The sequence below is a fragment of the Artemia franciscana genome, chromosome 16, assembly GCF_032884065.1.
Source record: "Artemia franciscana chromosome 16, ASM3288406v1, whole genome shotgun sequence".
Classification (NCBI taxonomy): Eukaryota; Metazoa; Arthropoda; class Branchiopoda; order Anostraca; family Artemiidae; genus Artemia; species Artemia franciscana.
The window spans coordinates 13439280-13452750 of record NC_088878.1 but is presented as its reverse complement, the minus strand read 5'-3'; the positions used below and the strand labels follow the sequence as shown (position 1 = coordinate 13452750).

Here is a 13471-nt window from a genome sequence, read left to right as displayed (position 1 = left end):
CTGTTAGTACTATCTTGTTTATTGTTGCCCTTTTACTGTTTATTCACTTATTTTAATATTGCTGTTACTGTTACTTTTACTGTTTATTACTGTTGCTATTACTATTAATCACATTGCTATTTTACCGTTTTTACTATTCTATGCATTGCTTTTATTCTACTATTTTGCTTACTTAGTATTACTATGTCTCGTGAAATACTTAACGATACTGAGTCTTTTTCATTGTATGGGTAACTTATAAGAGCGTAAAGCAGCGCTATTTTCGACAAAAAAATTATCTATGTCATCTAGCATTTTGCAACATGCATTTTTTATGCTTTAAGTTTTTTTTTGTCAAGAACTGAGATCAGACATTTATAACTGCAGTAATTTAACCAAACTACAGGAATTAAATCAATTTTTCTTATTATTACACTGAAAAAATCCAAATGCTGCCAAACGCTAGATGGCGTTGATGTTTGTCGAAACTAGTACTAATTTTTGCTCTTACAAGTTACCCATACTCTTTAGTCTGGATTTTGACCTGGCTTGGATCCTGACAATAATTTTAAAGCTTTAACTGATTCATTTCCATTGATGCTTGGTAAGATTGGGTTATATTACTTTAATGTTATGCTTGATAAAATTAGGTTTTATAATTTTAATTGATAAAAATGATGTATAATTGTGCATCAGCTATTATAGATAAGGACCGATGGATCTTTGTGTATATAGGGGGGAGGAGTGTCCCTGTAGCTTAGGAAAGTGTGTTTTTTTTTTGCCGAAAATGTTTAACTCCGAGCAGGTGTTCAGATAGTATATGAGGCTATTTCTTTTTGGTATTAGGGGGGGGGGTCTTTCATTCTTTGGAATATTTTCTGGCTAAGGCTCTATATGGGTATTATGGGGTGAGATAGAGGGAGGAGTTACTGAAGCCTGAAGCTTCAGAAAGCGTGTTTTTTGCTGAAAATATTCAACGTAGATAACTTCGAAGACCACACTGCCTTTCCATGACGAAAGCAAAACAGTTCAAAATAGGGATGATACCTTTTTATTGATAGTGAAATATAAAGTTATTTAACTGGATATTTCGAACACATATACAGTGTTCATCATCAGCAGTAAAACTGCTGTTTATATTTCACTGTCAATAAAAAGGTATCATCCCTATTTTGAACTGTTTTACTTTCGAAAATATTCAACTCTAAGTCTTCAGATAATATAGGAGTTTTTTTGTTTGTTTTTTTTTTTGGGGGGGGGGGTCTTTCATTCTTCTCAGGAATATTTTCCGGCTAAGGCTCTAATATGGGTACTATGAGATGAGATAGGGGGAGTGTCTGAAGCTTAAAGCTTCAGAAAGTGTGTATTTTTGCTGAAAATATGCAACTCTGACTAAGTCTTCAGATGATATAGGAGGCTATTTCCTTTTGTTTGGGATGGGGTGGGGTCTTTCGTTTTTCTCTGGAATATTTTTCAGCTATATGGGTACTACGGGGTGATATGGGGGGAGGGATGGTTCAAAATCCTGAAGCTTCAGAAATTGTGTTTTTTGCTGAAAATATTCAACTCTGACTAAGTCTTCAGATAATATGAGTGGCTATTTCATTTATTTTGGGGGAGGGGGGGCTTTCATTCTTTTCAGGAACATTTTCTGGCTAAGGCTCTGATATGGGTACTACGGGGTGAGATAGGAGGAGGAGTTACTGAAGCCTGAAGCTTCAGAAAGTGTATTTTTTATTGAAAATGTTCAACTCTGATTCACTTTTCAGATAATATAGGCGGCTATTTCTTTTTGTTTGGTGGCTGAGGAGGGGGCTGTTAATTCTTCTCAGGGATGTTTTCCGGCTAAGGTTCTAATATGAGTATTACGGGGTGGGATAAGGGGAGGAGTTTCAGAAGCCTGAAAATTCAGAAAGCGTGTTTTTTGCTGAAAATATATTTATGGCTAAGGCTCCAATGTGGGTACTATGAGATGAGATAGGGGGAATTTCTGAAGCTTAAAGCTTCAGAAAGCGTATTTCTTTTGCTGAAAATGATCAAATCTGACTAAGTTTTCAGATAATTTAGAAAGCAATTTGTTTTTTTTGGGATGGGGTGGGGTCTTTCGTTCTTCTCATGAATATTTTCTGGCTACGGCTCTAATATGGGTACTAAGAGGCGAGATAGGGAGAAGCATGAAGCATGAAGCTTCAGAAAGTCTTTGACCAAGTCTTCTGATAATATAGGAGGCTATTTCCTTTTATTGGAGGGGGGAAAGTCTCTCATTTTTCTCATGAATATTTTTTTGGCTAAGGCTCTAGTATGGGTACTACGGGGTGAAATTGGGGGAGTTTCTGAAACTTCAGAAAGTGGTGTGTATTTCTAAAAATATTTGACTCGGCCAAAGTCTTCAGATAATATAGGAGGCTATTTCTTTTTGTTTGGGGGGGGGGTCTTTAATTCTTCTCAGGAATACTTTCCGGCTAAGCCTCTAATATGGGTACTACGGGGTGATAAAAGGGTTATGTCATCCCAAATTCAACCAAATTCTTTGAATTTGTTGATATTTGCTTATGGAAGATGACTGTGGAAATTATCTAACATATAGAAAAAAAGATTGTTTTGGGTTATGATGTCATTGACGAGAATTTTTAAAATAAATAAAAAAAATGTAGAAAATGAAAATATTAAAATTAAGCGATACATTGTTAGAAAGAAGCAAAAAGAAAGGAAAAATAAGGAAAACCGAAACAAAAGTCTTTCGCTTAGTTAAAATAATTCCTAGGCATGCCCACTACATACGAGTATGTTGGAGTATATGTGATTTGTTGCTGTCCAAGATTAATGAACTTTTAAAGTTTATTTTTCAAGTTTTTATCTTACTTTGTATATTTAATAATGTTAAATAAAAACAGTTTAAAAAAGCTACTGTTACCATAATGTGTTTGATAGATTCATTCTGGGATCGCAAAATAGTTCATTTTCCTCTGTGGGGAGGTGCACTCTTATATCTTAATCAGTGGGGTATGTTGAATTTGAGAAGGGATGGCTGCCTCAGCATTAGTCTTTGTTTCTGTTTGAAAGACTTGTGTATTAGTATTTTGCTAACTTTTCTTTTAGTCTAAACATTTTTCTATTATGTAATTGAAAGCTCCATAAAATTGAATTATCCCCAATAAAAGGGAGGATGATCGACCCCATTCCCTTTGCATCCCCTTGTTCCCTGGCCTTTGTTTTATTGCCATAAAGGACAGAACAAATTCTTCTTGTATATTCAGGATTCTTGGTTATAGACCTTTAGTTAATCAGTTTGAACCAGTTGCTAATCTGTTAAATCAGTTGTAAGTTAGGGTTTTTAAGATTATGAACTTCATACAGTTAATGAAAGTCTGGCCAAGCCTTTTTTTTACACTTTGGACAGTTTGGCTGTAAAATAAATTCTTATCTAGCAAAATTTTTCTTCCTTTTTTTTCATTTGTTTTTGACGTTATATTATTTCGTTCCTTTGTTTGTTTTAGCTTTTAATTTGGTATAGAAAATAATAATTTCGAAATTTTACTGATATATTGTAGCTTTTCAAATATATTCAGTCTTCTATATAATTTTCCTATTTGCTTTATCCATGTCAATTCTGAAAGTATTGATTTTTACAGAATACCATTCCAGAAGAATAAATTTAAGAGTTAATCCAGCGCTTTGGCTGGTCCATTGAAAAGATGTTTTAAGGGTTTGGTGCGTCGAGTGTGGTGTGCATGACATGACTCATACTAACTTGGACTAAGGTACCACATCTTAAATAAAGTTAGAACCTACTGATCTACAGATTGATAAAGCTTAACACAAGAAAGAAAAAAGGCTAAATTGACTCGAACGTTATTTTCTTCATAGGTCTGATACCGTTTGACTTATAAAAAGATAACTAGAACTTTCAATTTCCAATCAAATGAGCTACTTCTGAAGTTTATACGACCTCTCCTTGCATAAGAACCTTATATGCCCTGGGGCATAACTTAAACACTCGCCCCTGGGCTCTAGGGGTTTGTGTCTACCTCGACGTTTTATTGGTTACTATCTGAAGTTTGAACTATTTTATACAAAATGACAATCTCAAAAAATAAGCCCTAAGCCAAAAATATAAAATTTTAAAACGTGGAATTGTTAAGACTAATTTGATTTTCTCGAATCATTTAATGACATAGATTCAGGCAAAACATTAAAATATAATTTAGATATGAGTCATTTAACAGGTCTTTGAATAGTGAGCGGTTTGAATGGTCTTTAAAAAAAACAAATTCTAGGACCACCGAAGAATTTTAATGAGGAAGACGAAGAAAACGATCCTGAGCATAATATCTGTGAGGATGAAGAAACTGTTGGTGAGTCTTCATTGGTAATGATAGTTGTGTTGAAATAATTCTAATTACGGCTATGCATAATCTTCCTAAAAGCATTTACGTGAGTTTCATAGTGAACAGGATTGACAGACTTAAACATATACAACTTCCCCACCGTTATATACTGCAAACTAAATTGACCAATTCAAAGATTTGTGCAAATACGTATTCAGTGTTTAACACGTCTAAAACTGGGCGTAGAAAAAACTTTAGTTAAATTAAAGAATCTTCAAATTCGCAAGTAAACCTCAAAATCAAAAATGGTTATTATTTGTTGGATACTAAAAAATTAGTAAATTTAGTTCTAACTAATTAAATTAATTTTTTTGTATTAACATACTAAAGGCCTGTTCAAAGTAAGATTTTACTAATAGTGTAATTCAACCCATTCTGACACCCTGTACTACCTGCTGCTAGTGGTCAGATTTCACCATTTGCTTTGGGAAACTTGAACACAAAAATCCCCTAATACGTAATTATCCCTATATTTGTCTGTATCTCAGATTTCGTGGAGTACTTGTTTATCATGTCGGAAAAATTCTCTTGACCCCTAATGAGATCCGGTAGAGCCTACTGGATCTCGTATTAAAAAGTCCTGGGCGGACCACCCAAGATTTCATGTTTTTTAATCCACTTTTCCATTTTTTTTTTGTAGTTCTTTGTCTATTTGGCTAAGTTTTTAATAATAGCAAATTAGAAAAATTCAAGAAGAATGCCGATTGGCTCGGTCTTAGCTAAGTTATCAGTTGAACTTCAGTTTTGACTCTATCCCAGTTCCGGGCTTAAAGACAACTGCCAGCTCCGCACCGTCAAGATTTCGAAGCAAGTCATTTGTGCTCTGATGTTTAAGAAATAAAATCAGTAAAGATGTTTTGAATAACCTTATTACCTTCAAGCAAGCAGTGAAGGGTCATTACAAAAATATTGTTTAGATTTAAATATCTTGTGGTCCTCCTCTTTTCGGTCTTTTTCTTTTCTTTTCTATTTTTCTTTGCTTTCTCTTCGTCACCCCCCCCCCTTTTTTTCTTTTTTGATAAATCCAGTCGATTCGTTGTTTCTGTTTGTTGATTGATTAATTATTCTTTAGTTAAGTTCCCGCCCTAGCCAAGCACTGTTTGTGCTTTCCTGGTAGATTAAGTACAGTAGTTACATGTTTTTTGTTTAAATATATATGAATGATTGATTGAAGGCGAGAGTGACAGCCGCAGCAGCGACGGTGCAACTGGAACATATTTCCTGATCTGCAGCACATTCTTGACAGCGGCAGCTTATAACAGTTTTGCTTCGTATTCTTGAACACACCTAACTGGTGTTAAATTTGTGCTCCGAAAAGCGGATTGAAGATTTGCTAGATGTTTTCCGGAGAAATTGTCTACGGATTGTTCTTGTTACCCGGCTGACTGACCGTATTTTAAACTGTTGGCTCTACGAAAAATGTGATTCAGTCCCTCTTTCTAGGGCTTAAGAAGAATCAGAGATCAATTGAAGACAGCGCTTTGTTAGAAAATTCTGTGGAGGATGCTGTTGTTGAAGATGCTCGATCAGGGTTAAGTCCTAGTAAACAAGCCATTTCAAAATCTACCGATCAAGTTCAAAACATTCAGGTGACGGTAAACCTTTTTTGCTACTAATGCTCTGTTGCTGCTGTATCTAGTTTAACGTGTTGACACTAAGGAAGTGTCAAAGATATACATGAAAATGAAAAATTTTGTGGTACCTTGGACGTGAAGGAAGATTTGTTTTGTAAGGAAGAATTAGCGACAGTACTAAAAGGATTAAAAAATAATTAGGCTCCAGGTGCCGATAGTGTGGTAAATGAGTTTTTTAAATATGGTGGCTCTGAGGTTAGAAATAAGCTACTGAAGATTATGAAAAGGATTTTTGAACAAGGGGAGGCACCTAGTGATTTTTAGGAAAACTCTAATCAAACCACTGTATAAGAAAGGTGACAAGAGTGAGTGTCGTAATTATTGAGGCATTAATCTGGTCTCTGTAGGCAGCAAATTACTTAGTATTATGATACTTTTTAGACTCAGGGATGCTGTAGATAAAGTTTTAAGAGAAGAACAGTGCGGTTTTTGAAAAGTTATAGGATGTGTCGACCAAATTTTCACTCTTAGGTTAATAATTGAGAAGTGCCTTTGTTATCAAACACCTTTGGTCCTCAGTTTTATAGATTATGAGCAAACGTTCGATGTTGTTGATAGAAGAGCCTGATGACAGATTGTCCTTTTTGGCCATCTGTCTGGGACTAAACGGAAAGCAGGTCGTCCTTGTCTGGGGTGGGACGATGTCATAAATGAAGATTTAAAGAAAATATGAACTTCCTGGGTGGGTGTAAGGAGGGAGCCCTTGAGTAGATTGGGATGGAGGAGGAGCTTGCGTAGCTGTGTTGGCCTCAGGCAGCTTGGAGCTGCCATTAGTTATTATTATTATCGTTAGTAGTAGTAGTAGTAAAGAAGGTCATCTTGAAAATTAATCAATTTTAAAATGAGTTTACCGAGTCAATAATTTCATTAATATTATTCTGTGTTTCTCGAATGTGTCTACTTATTTATTAAAAGTTTTTTTGATAAATATTAATGTATAACAGTTCAAAATAGGGATGAAATCTTTTAATCGACAGTGAACAGAAATAAACTTTCAGTGTTCATCATCAGCAGTAAAACATCACATACAGAACTTCAAACAGTTCGTGGTAACTGTAGTAAAGACGACCAGGCTCAATAGTAACCGAAATTCTTAAAGAACGGAATTGTAATACCATTAGTTACATTAAAAAAAATCGCATTTTTATGCTGATTTTATATATATAAGTTTCATCAAGTTTAGTCTTACCCATCGGAAGCTACGAACCTTAGAAAATGTGCCTTATTTTAGAAAATAGGGGGAAACAGTCCCTAAAAGTCATTGGATCTTAACGAAAATCACATCATCGAATTCAGCGTATTAGAGAACCAAATTGTAGAACTTTCAAGCTCCTATCTATAAAAATGTAGAATTTTTTAATTTTTGCCAGAAGCCAGATCACGGATGCGTGTTTATTTATTTTTTTTTTTTTCCCAGGGGTGATCGTATCGACCCAGTTGTCCGGCTATGTCGTGAGAGGGCTCATTCTAATGAATATTAAAAGTTATAGTGTCCTTTTTAAGTGACCAAAAAACGGAAGGCACCTAGGCCCCCTCCCATGCTCATTTTTTCCCAAAGTCACCGGATCAAAATTCTGAGATAGCCATTTTATTCAACATATTCGAAAAACCTAATAATTATGTCTTTTGGGACGACTTAATCCTCCACAGTCCCTGGGGAGGGGCTGCAAGTTACAAACTTTGACCATTGTTTACATATAGAAATGGTTATTGGGTAGTGTATAGAAGTTTTCAGGGGGATTTTCACGTGTTGAAGGGGGAGGGGGTTACTTGGGAGGATCTTTCCATGGAGGAATTTATCATGAGGGAAGAGAGCTTCCATGAAGGGGCTGCAGGATTTTCTAGCATTATTTAAGAAAAACAAGGAGAAAATAAATTTTAAAAAATTTCAGCTAAAAGTAAGGAACAGCATTAAAACCTAAAAAGAACAAAAATTACTACGTAAATAAGGGGAGTTCATTTCTTCCATAATACTTCGCTCTTCACGTTAAAGCATTTTTAGTAATTTCAACTATTTATTGTCCGGCCATTGGGATTCAGGGGTAATTCTTAAAGAGTTAGGACAAAATCCAAGCTTTAGTGTAAAGAGCGAGGCATTGACTAGGGGGCGAAGCCCCTCATATACGTAATAAAAACATCCAAATATAGAAGTTCGTTAGGTAAATTCTTAAGTTACGTATATTTTTACTAATAAAAACATTCGTAAAAAATTAAAAGTTCTAGTTGCCTTTTTATGTAACTCAAAAATTGGAGGGTAACTAGGCCTACTCCCCCGCTCCTTTTTTCTCAAAATCGTTCGATCAAAACTATGAGAAAGCCATTAAGCCGAAAAAAATTAATATGCAAATTTTGTTTTAATTATTCATGTGCGGTGAGCCAAAATCAAAACATGCATTAATTCAAAAACGTTCAGAAATTAAATAAAAAAATAAGTTTTTTAATTGCAAGTAAGGAGCGACACTAAAACTTAAAACGCACAGAAATTATTCCGTATATGAAAGGGGTTGTCCCCTCCGCAACGCCTCGCTCTTTACGCTAATTTTTTTTATTATTTGTAAAAGTAAATTTGTGAGAAAGAGTCAAACTTTAGCGTAAAAAGCGAGGCGTTGCGGAGGGGACAACCCCTTTCATATACGAAATAATTTCTGTTCGTTTTAAGTTTGTTTGTCGCTCTTTGCTTGCAGTTAAAGAAAAAACTTGTTTTTATATTTAATACCATCAGGAAACGAGAGAATATTTGATTCTACATGTGTTCGAAAGACTATTAAGGATATTAAGGAGAAACTTCATGGAATGCTGAGGGGCATGTCAAAATCAATCTAAGATAAACTATGTTGCATCCTGTTTTCTTTAAAAAAGGCGGATACACCAAAGGGTATTAAGTTTAAACTTTCACGACATGTAGAAGTTGGTGTTAAAAAATGAATAGGAGGAAAGTCCCCTTCCCATTCGCTTTTAAGCTGCCCTCTGTCCAAAATGACTTATCAAAATTTTGAAACTACCATCTTATTCAAAATAGTCGAAAAATCAAATAACTACACCTCCAGGGATGACAACCCCAAAAGCCCCTTGAACAAGTGTTGTAAGTTATACAAGTTGCCCATTGCTTATATACAAGGTTGGTACTAGGGAAATCGACAAAATAACTAAGGACAACTCCCCCTCTTATCCTTTAAGACGCTCCCTTTAATACTCATAGAGAACTTAAAAAGTCATTTCATTTGGAACTGTTACAAACTGGCTCTGGGGATGCCAAGGCCCACAGGCCCCGGGGCAAATAATGTAAATCATGCAATTTGTTCGTTTCAATTTTTCAATTTCGTTTATTAACAAAAAAAAAACAAATCACACACTATAAACTAACTACACCCTAAGAGAGCACTGCCCGTAACGGGTGACAGTATTCATTCAGTCATCAAGAATAGAAATATAAGGTAAGAAAAGAAAAGAAGAAGAAGGGAAAAGAAAAGAAAACAAACGTAAATTAATAAAAAAAAACATAGAGAACTATCGGTAAAAGAAATTAGGATCTAATTCAATGTTTTCTATTAAGAAGCTTTTAATCTTACTTTTGAACTCTGGTAGGCTATTAGCATTGCTCAAAGTATTTGGCAAATAATTCCATATTTTCGGTCCGGTAAATTTAATTGAAAAACCAGATGACGTGAGACGTCTCGTTTCTGTAACTAGTTGCGATGCATGCCGAGTATCATGTTGGTGAATTTCATCATTCCTTCGAAAAACTGACATAAACGACTCAGGTGCGGTATTTGTGCTTACTTTATATAAAGTTTCGGCAATCTTGTTTTCTCGAAGTCGAGCCACATTTAATATCTTAAGTCTTTTTAAAAACGCCTTCACACTCTGACGAGGCTCAAGCTTGTAAATTGCACGTATAGCTTTATTCTGAACAATTTGAACTTGCTTCCATTCTGACTTATAATTTGAAGCCCAAATGCTTATTCCATGTAAAAGATATGAGTGGAATAGACTAAAATATAGGATCAGTAATATTTTATGGGGAAAAATAAATTTCAGTCTATGGAGAATACCAACAGCTCTTGACAGCTTCATAAAAAGAAATTTAATGTGGATTGCCCAATCCAGCTTTTCATCAATTATTATACCTAAATATTTAATTCGGTCAACTCTTTCAATTTCGTCGTGGTCTGCCGTATTTATTTTGCTGTCGTAAACTGGGTCATTTCCATGTTTAAAAATGATATACTTCGTCTTTTTTGTATTAAGGGAAAGCAACCGCTCTTCAAAGAATTCGGCTGCTGCCTGGAGGCAAACTCCAGCGTTTGTAATTAGTTGCTCACGGTTTTTATGTGTTAGAAATAGTACTGTGTCGTCCGCAAAATTTATTATATATGCAAAGGGGATATCAGCCGAAAGTTCATTCACATAAATTAAAAAAAGTAATGGTCCAAGAACTGATCCCTGGGGCACCCCACAAGTTACATCGAATGAATCTTATAAGATACCATTAGCAAGTATTTTACAACGTTTATTTGTTAAATATGACCGAATCCATTCAAGAACCGTCACCTTTATCCCATATCCTTCTAATGTTTCAAGAAGGAAGTCAAAATCAACGCAATCAAAAGCTTTTGTTAAATCTAGAAAAATCGCCAGAGAATATAAACCATCATCTTGCGCCGATTTTATATTCATTATAAGATCCGTAATTGCGAGTTCAGTGGATCTGTTTTTCCAGAATCCATATTGTTTATCAGAAAGAATTTTATTAGCTTCAAAGTATTCATATAGTCTTTTTGCAGCAAGCTTTTCGTATATTTTCGAAAAAATTGGAAGCAAGCTAATTGGTCGATATTTATCAATTACTGTTGGATCTCCTCCTTTAAAAAGTAGAATTAATTTGGATTCTTTTAGTTTAGTAGGGAAAATACCTTCGTCAAGGCTTCTGTTTATAAGGACCGTAAGAGGCTCAATGATTGCTGGTTGTACTGTTCGAATTAGTTACAAAGAAAGTCCATCCAGGCCCGTTGACCTTGTCCCTTTAATTTCACAAATGCATTTTTTTACTTCATCACATGTAACAAACGAAAATTTTTGCATTTCGGCCATTGTCTCTTGTTTCTTTAGTTTTGGAGATGTTACCTGTGTCATTAGTTTTTTTTTATTTTGCATTTGACAGTTTATCTTTTATTTTTTGTCCCACATTTAAAAAAAATGAACCAAGAAGACTTGAAATTTCTTCGGGTGATTTTATTGATTCTTTTTCACTTACCAGTTCTTTTATATGATGTATTTTTTCCGATTTATTTGGATCAATGACCGAATTAATTATTTGCCAGTTTTCCTGGGGTTCCCATTTGCATTTTTAAAACTCTTTTGAAAATATATTTCCTTTGCATTTCTTTTCAGCTGGTTTAACTTATTTCTATATTCTTTAAACTGGTGAAATTTCTCTTCAGACGGATTATTTAAATATTGTTTATAAAGGGTTTTGCGGTTGTTAACAGAAACGAGAAGTCCCCGTGTCATCCATGGTTTTCTGGGCAAATGCTTACGCTTTGGCTCCTTCAACACAGGACAGTGGTAATTATAACTGCTAGTAATTAAATCAATAAATACCGAATACGCTGAATCTGAATCAATGTGGGCTTGAAAAAAAAATTCCCACGGAATACAATTGAAGCTTAGCACCAGATCTGCAATATTTTTTTCTGACTCATCTCGCCGATTAAGCCTGTAATTCGGTTCTGATTTTATCTTACTTTTATCCGTCACTACATCAGCGAAAGTAGCAAAATGATCTGATGTTTCAAATAATAGCACTTCTACGAACTTTCTAACAATATTTTGGTGAGATACAAATATATTATCAATCAGAGTCGCGGACATTGGATTTACCCTTGTGGGTATTCGGACTATAGGCAGGTAACCATATGACATACAGTTTTGAAGAAATAACAGATTTTTGTTATTTTTTAACGATAGTAGATCCATATTAAAATCCCCAAGCATTATTACCGGGTACTGATGACACTTCAACTTCGACAAAAGCTTTTCTAGTTCATCCATAAATATTTCCGTATCACCTGACGGGCTATAATATACCAACACCATTAGAATTTCCTGATGATTTAATTTTACCTTGAGACTGAATGACTCAAATATTCCTTCAACACGAACATTAAAATCAGGTATTAGCGAATAATCAAGTCCTTGTCGCACATAATACGCTAGGCCACCTTTCCTTAGCTTGTCACGGTTTAATACTTCTAACGAGAAACCTGTAATATCAAGCATTTTCTTATCCATACTCTCTGTAAGGAACGTTTCTGTCAACGCCAGAACATCAAATTGATTATATCTACTAACAACATCAGATATTTCATCATTAGCTGTCTGTAATGACTGACAATTTAAGTGACCAACCCTTAAGTCCGATTTATTTACGTTTTTCGAGCACTCACTTACATATCTGCATGATATAATATCTACCAATAATTCATTCTGTTCTTTGTCATCTTCACCTAGCGTTGTGTTTATCAGAGAATCTAGGTACAGAGGATTTTTTTTCATTTTTTAAAGGCAGGATTTATCATTAGGAAAGGGGCGGAGGAAATGTTTAGCCCAAGGTGTTTTCAAAAAGACTAAAAGTATTATGGCAAAATTTCGGGATATGTTAAGGGGTATGTTTAGCTAAATTAAAAGAAACGGTACTTGTGTATAATAACTGCCACACTCAAGTTCTATCAAGAAGTTAAGTTTGGCTAATAGTAATGAAATAAAGCAAAATATTTCGAAAATATAATACTTTATTGACAAAATTATGAAAACTACAAGTTCAACTTAGAAATATGCGCCTCAAAACAGGAATGTCACTAAGAATCGCGTAAAACAATGTAAAAATACAACCCTAGCATCTTTTTGTAAAATAGTTCTTATTATGAAATAACATCTTACATCTCTTATGAAAACTTCAAAAGAATGACACGTACTATTGAATAGCTCAAAGTATAAGCAATGATTTAATATCTTTATTATTGAAATTAATCAATATTAAACACTTCAAATTACTAATTCATGGGTTGGGGCTGATGAAATAAAACAGGATATGACGAAAATAAAAGAGCCAGGAGCTCATTAGACACTTGTGACGAGGTCGGAAGAGCCAAGAGCCTTCAGCTCCCAAGATGGTCGAATTGGGGGAAACGACTGTTATCAAGTCAATTTGTGCAGGTCCCTGACACGCCTACCAATTTTTATCATTCTAGGACGTCCAAAAGCACCGAACTCGCCAAAGCACTGGACCCCCCTAACTCCCCCAAAGAGAGCAGATCCAGTCCGGTTATGTCAATCACACATCTAGAGCTTGTGCTTATTCTCGAACTCGCCAAAGCACTAGAAATTCCGCCAACTTCCCCAAAGAGATCAGATCTGGTTTGGTTATGCCAATAACGTATCTAGAACTTATGTTTATTCTTCCCAGAAAGT

At 34.9% G+C, this 13471-nt stretch overlaps 1 protein-coding gene across 1 annotated transcript; it reads right to left on the bottom strand.

The window, feature by feature from the left end:
• Nucleotides 1–11311: 11311 nt before the first annotated feature.
• On the bottom strand, nucleotides 11312–12556 carry LOC136036768 (uncharacterized). Its single transcript, XM_065719093.1, has one exon. The coding sequence runs from the start codon at nucleotides 12554–12556 to the stop codon at nucleotides 11312–11314; it is 1245 nt and encodes a 414-aa protein (XP_065575165.1).
• Nucleotides 12557–13471: the final 915 nt, after the last annotated feature.

Excerpts from the sequence above, each read along its gene's own strand:
- LOC136036768 (XM_065719093.1), bottom strand. The coding sequence starts at position 12,556 with ATGAAAAAAAATCCTCTGTACCTAGATTCTCTGATAAACACAACGCTA.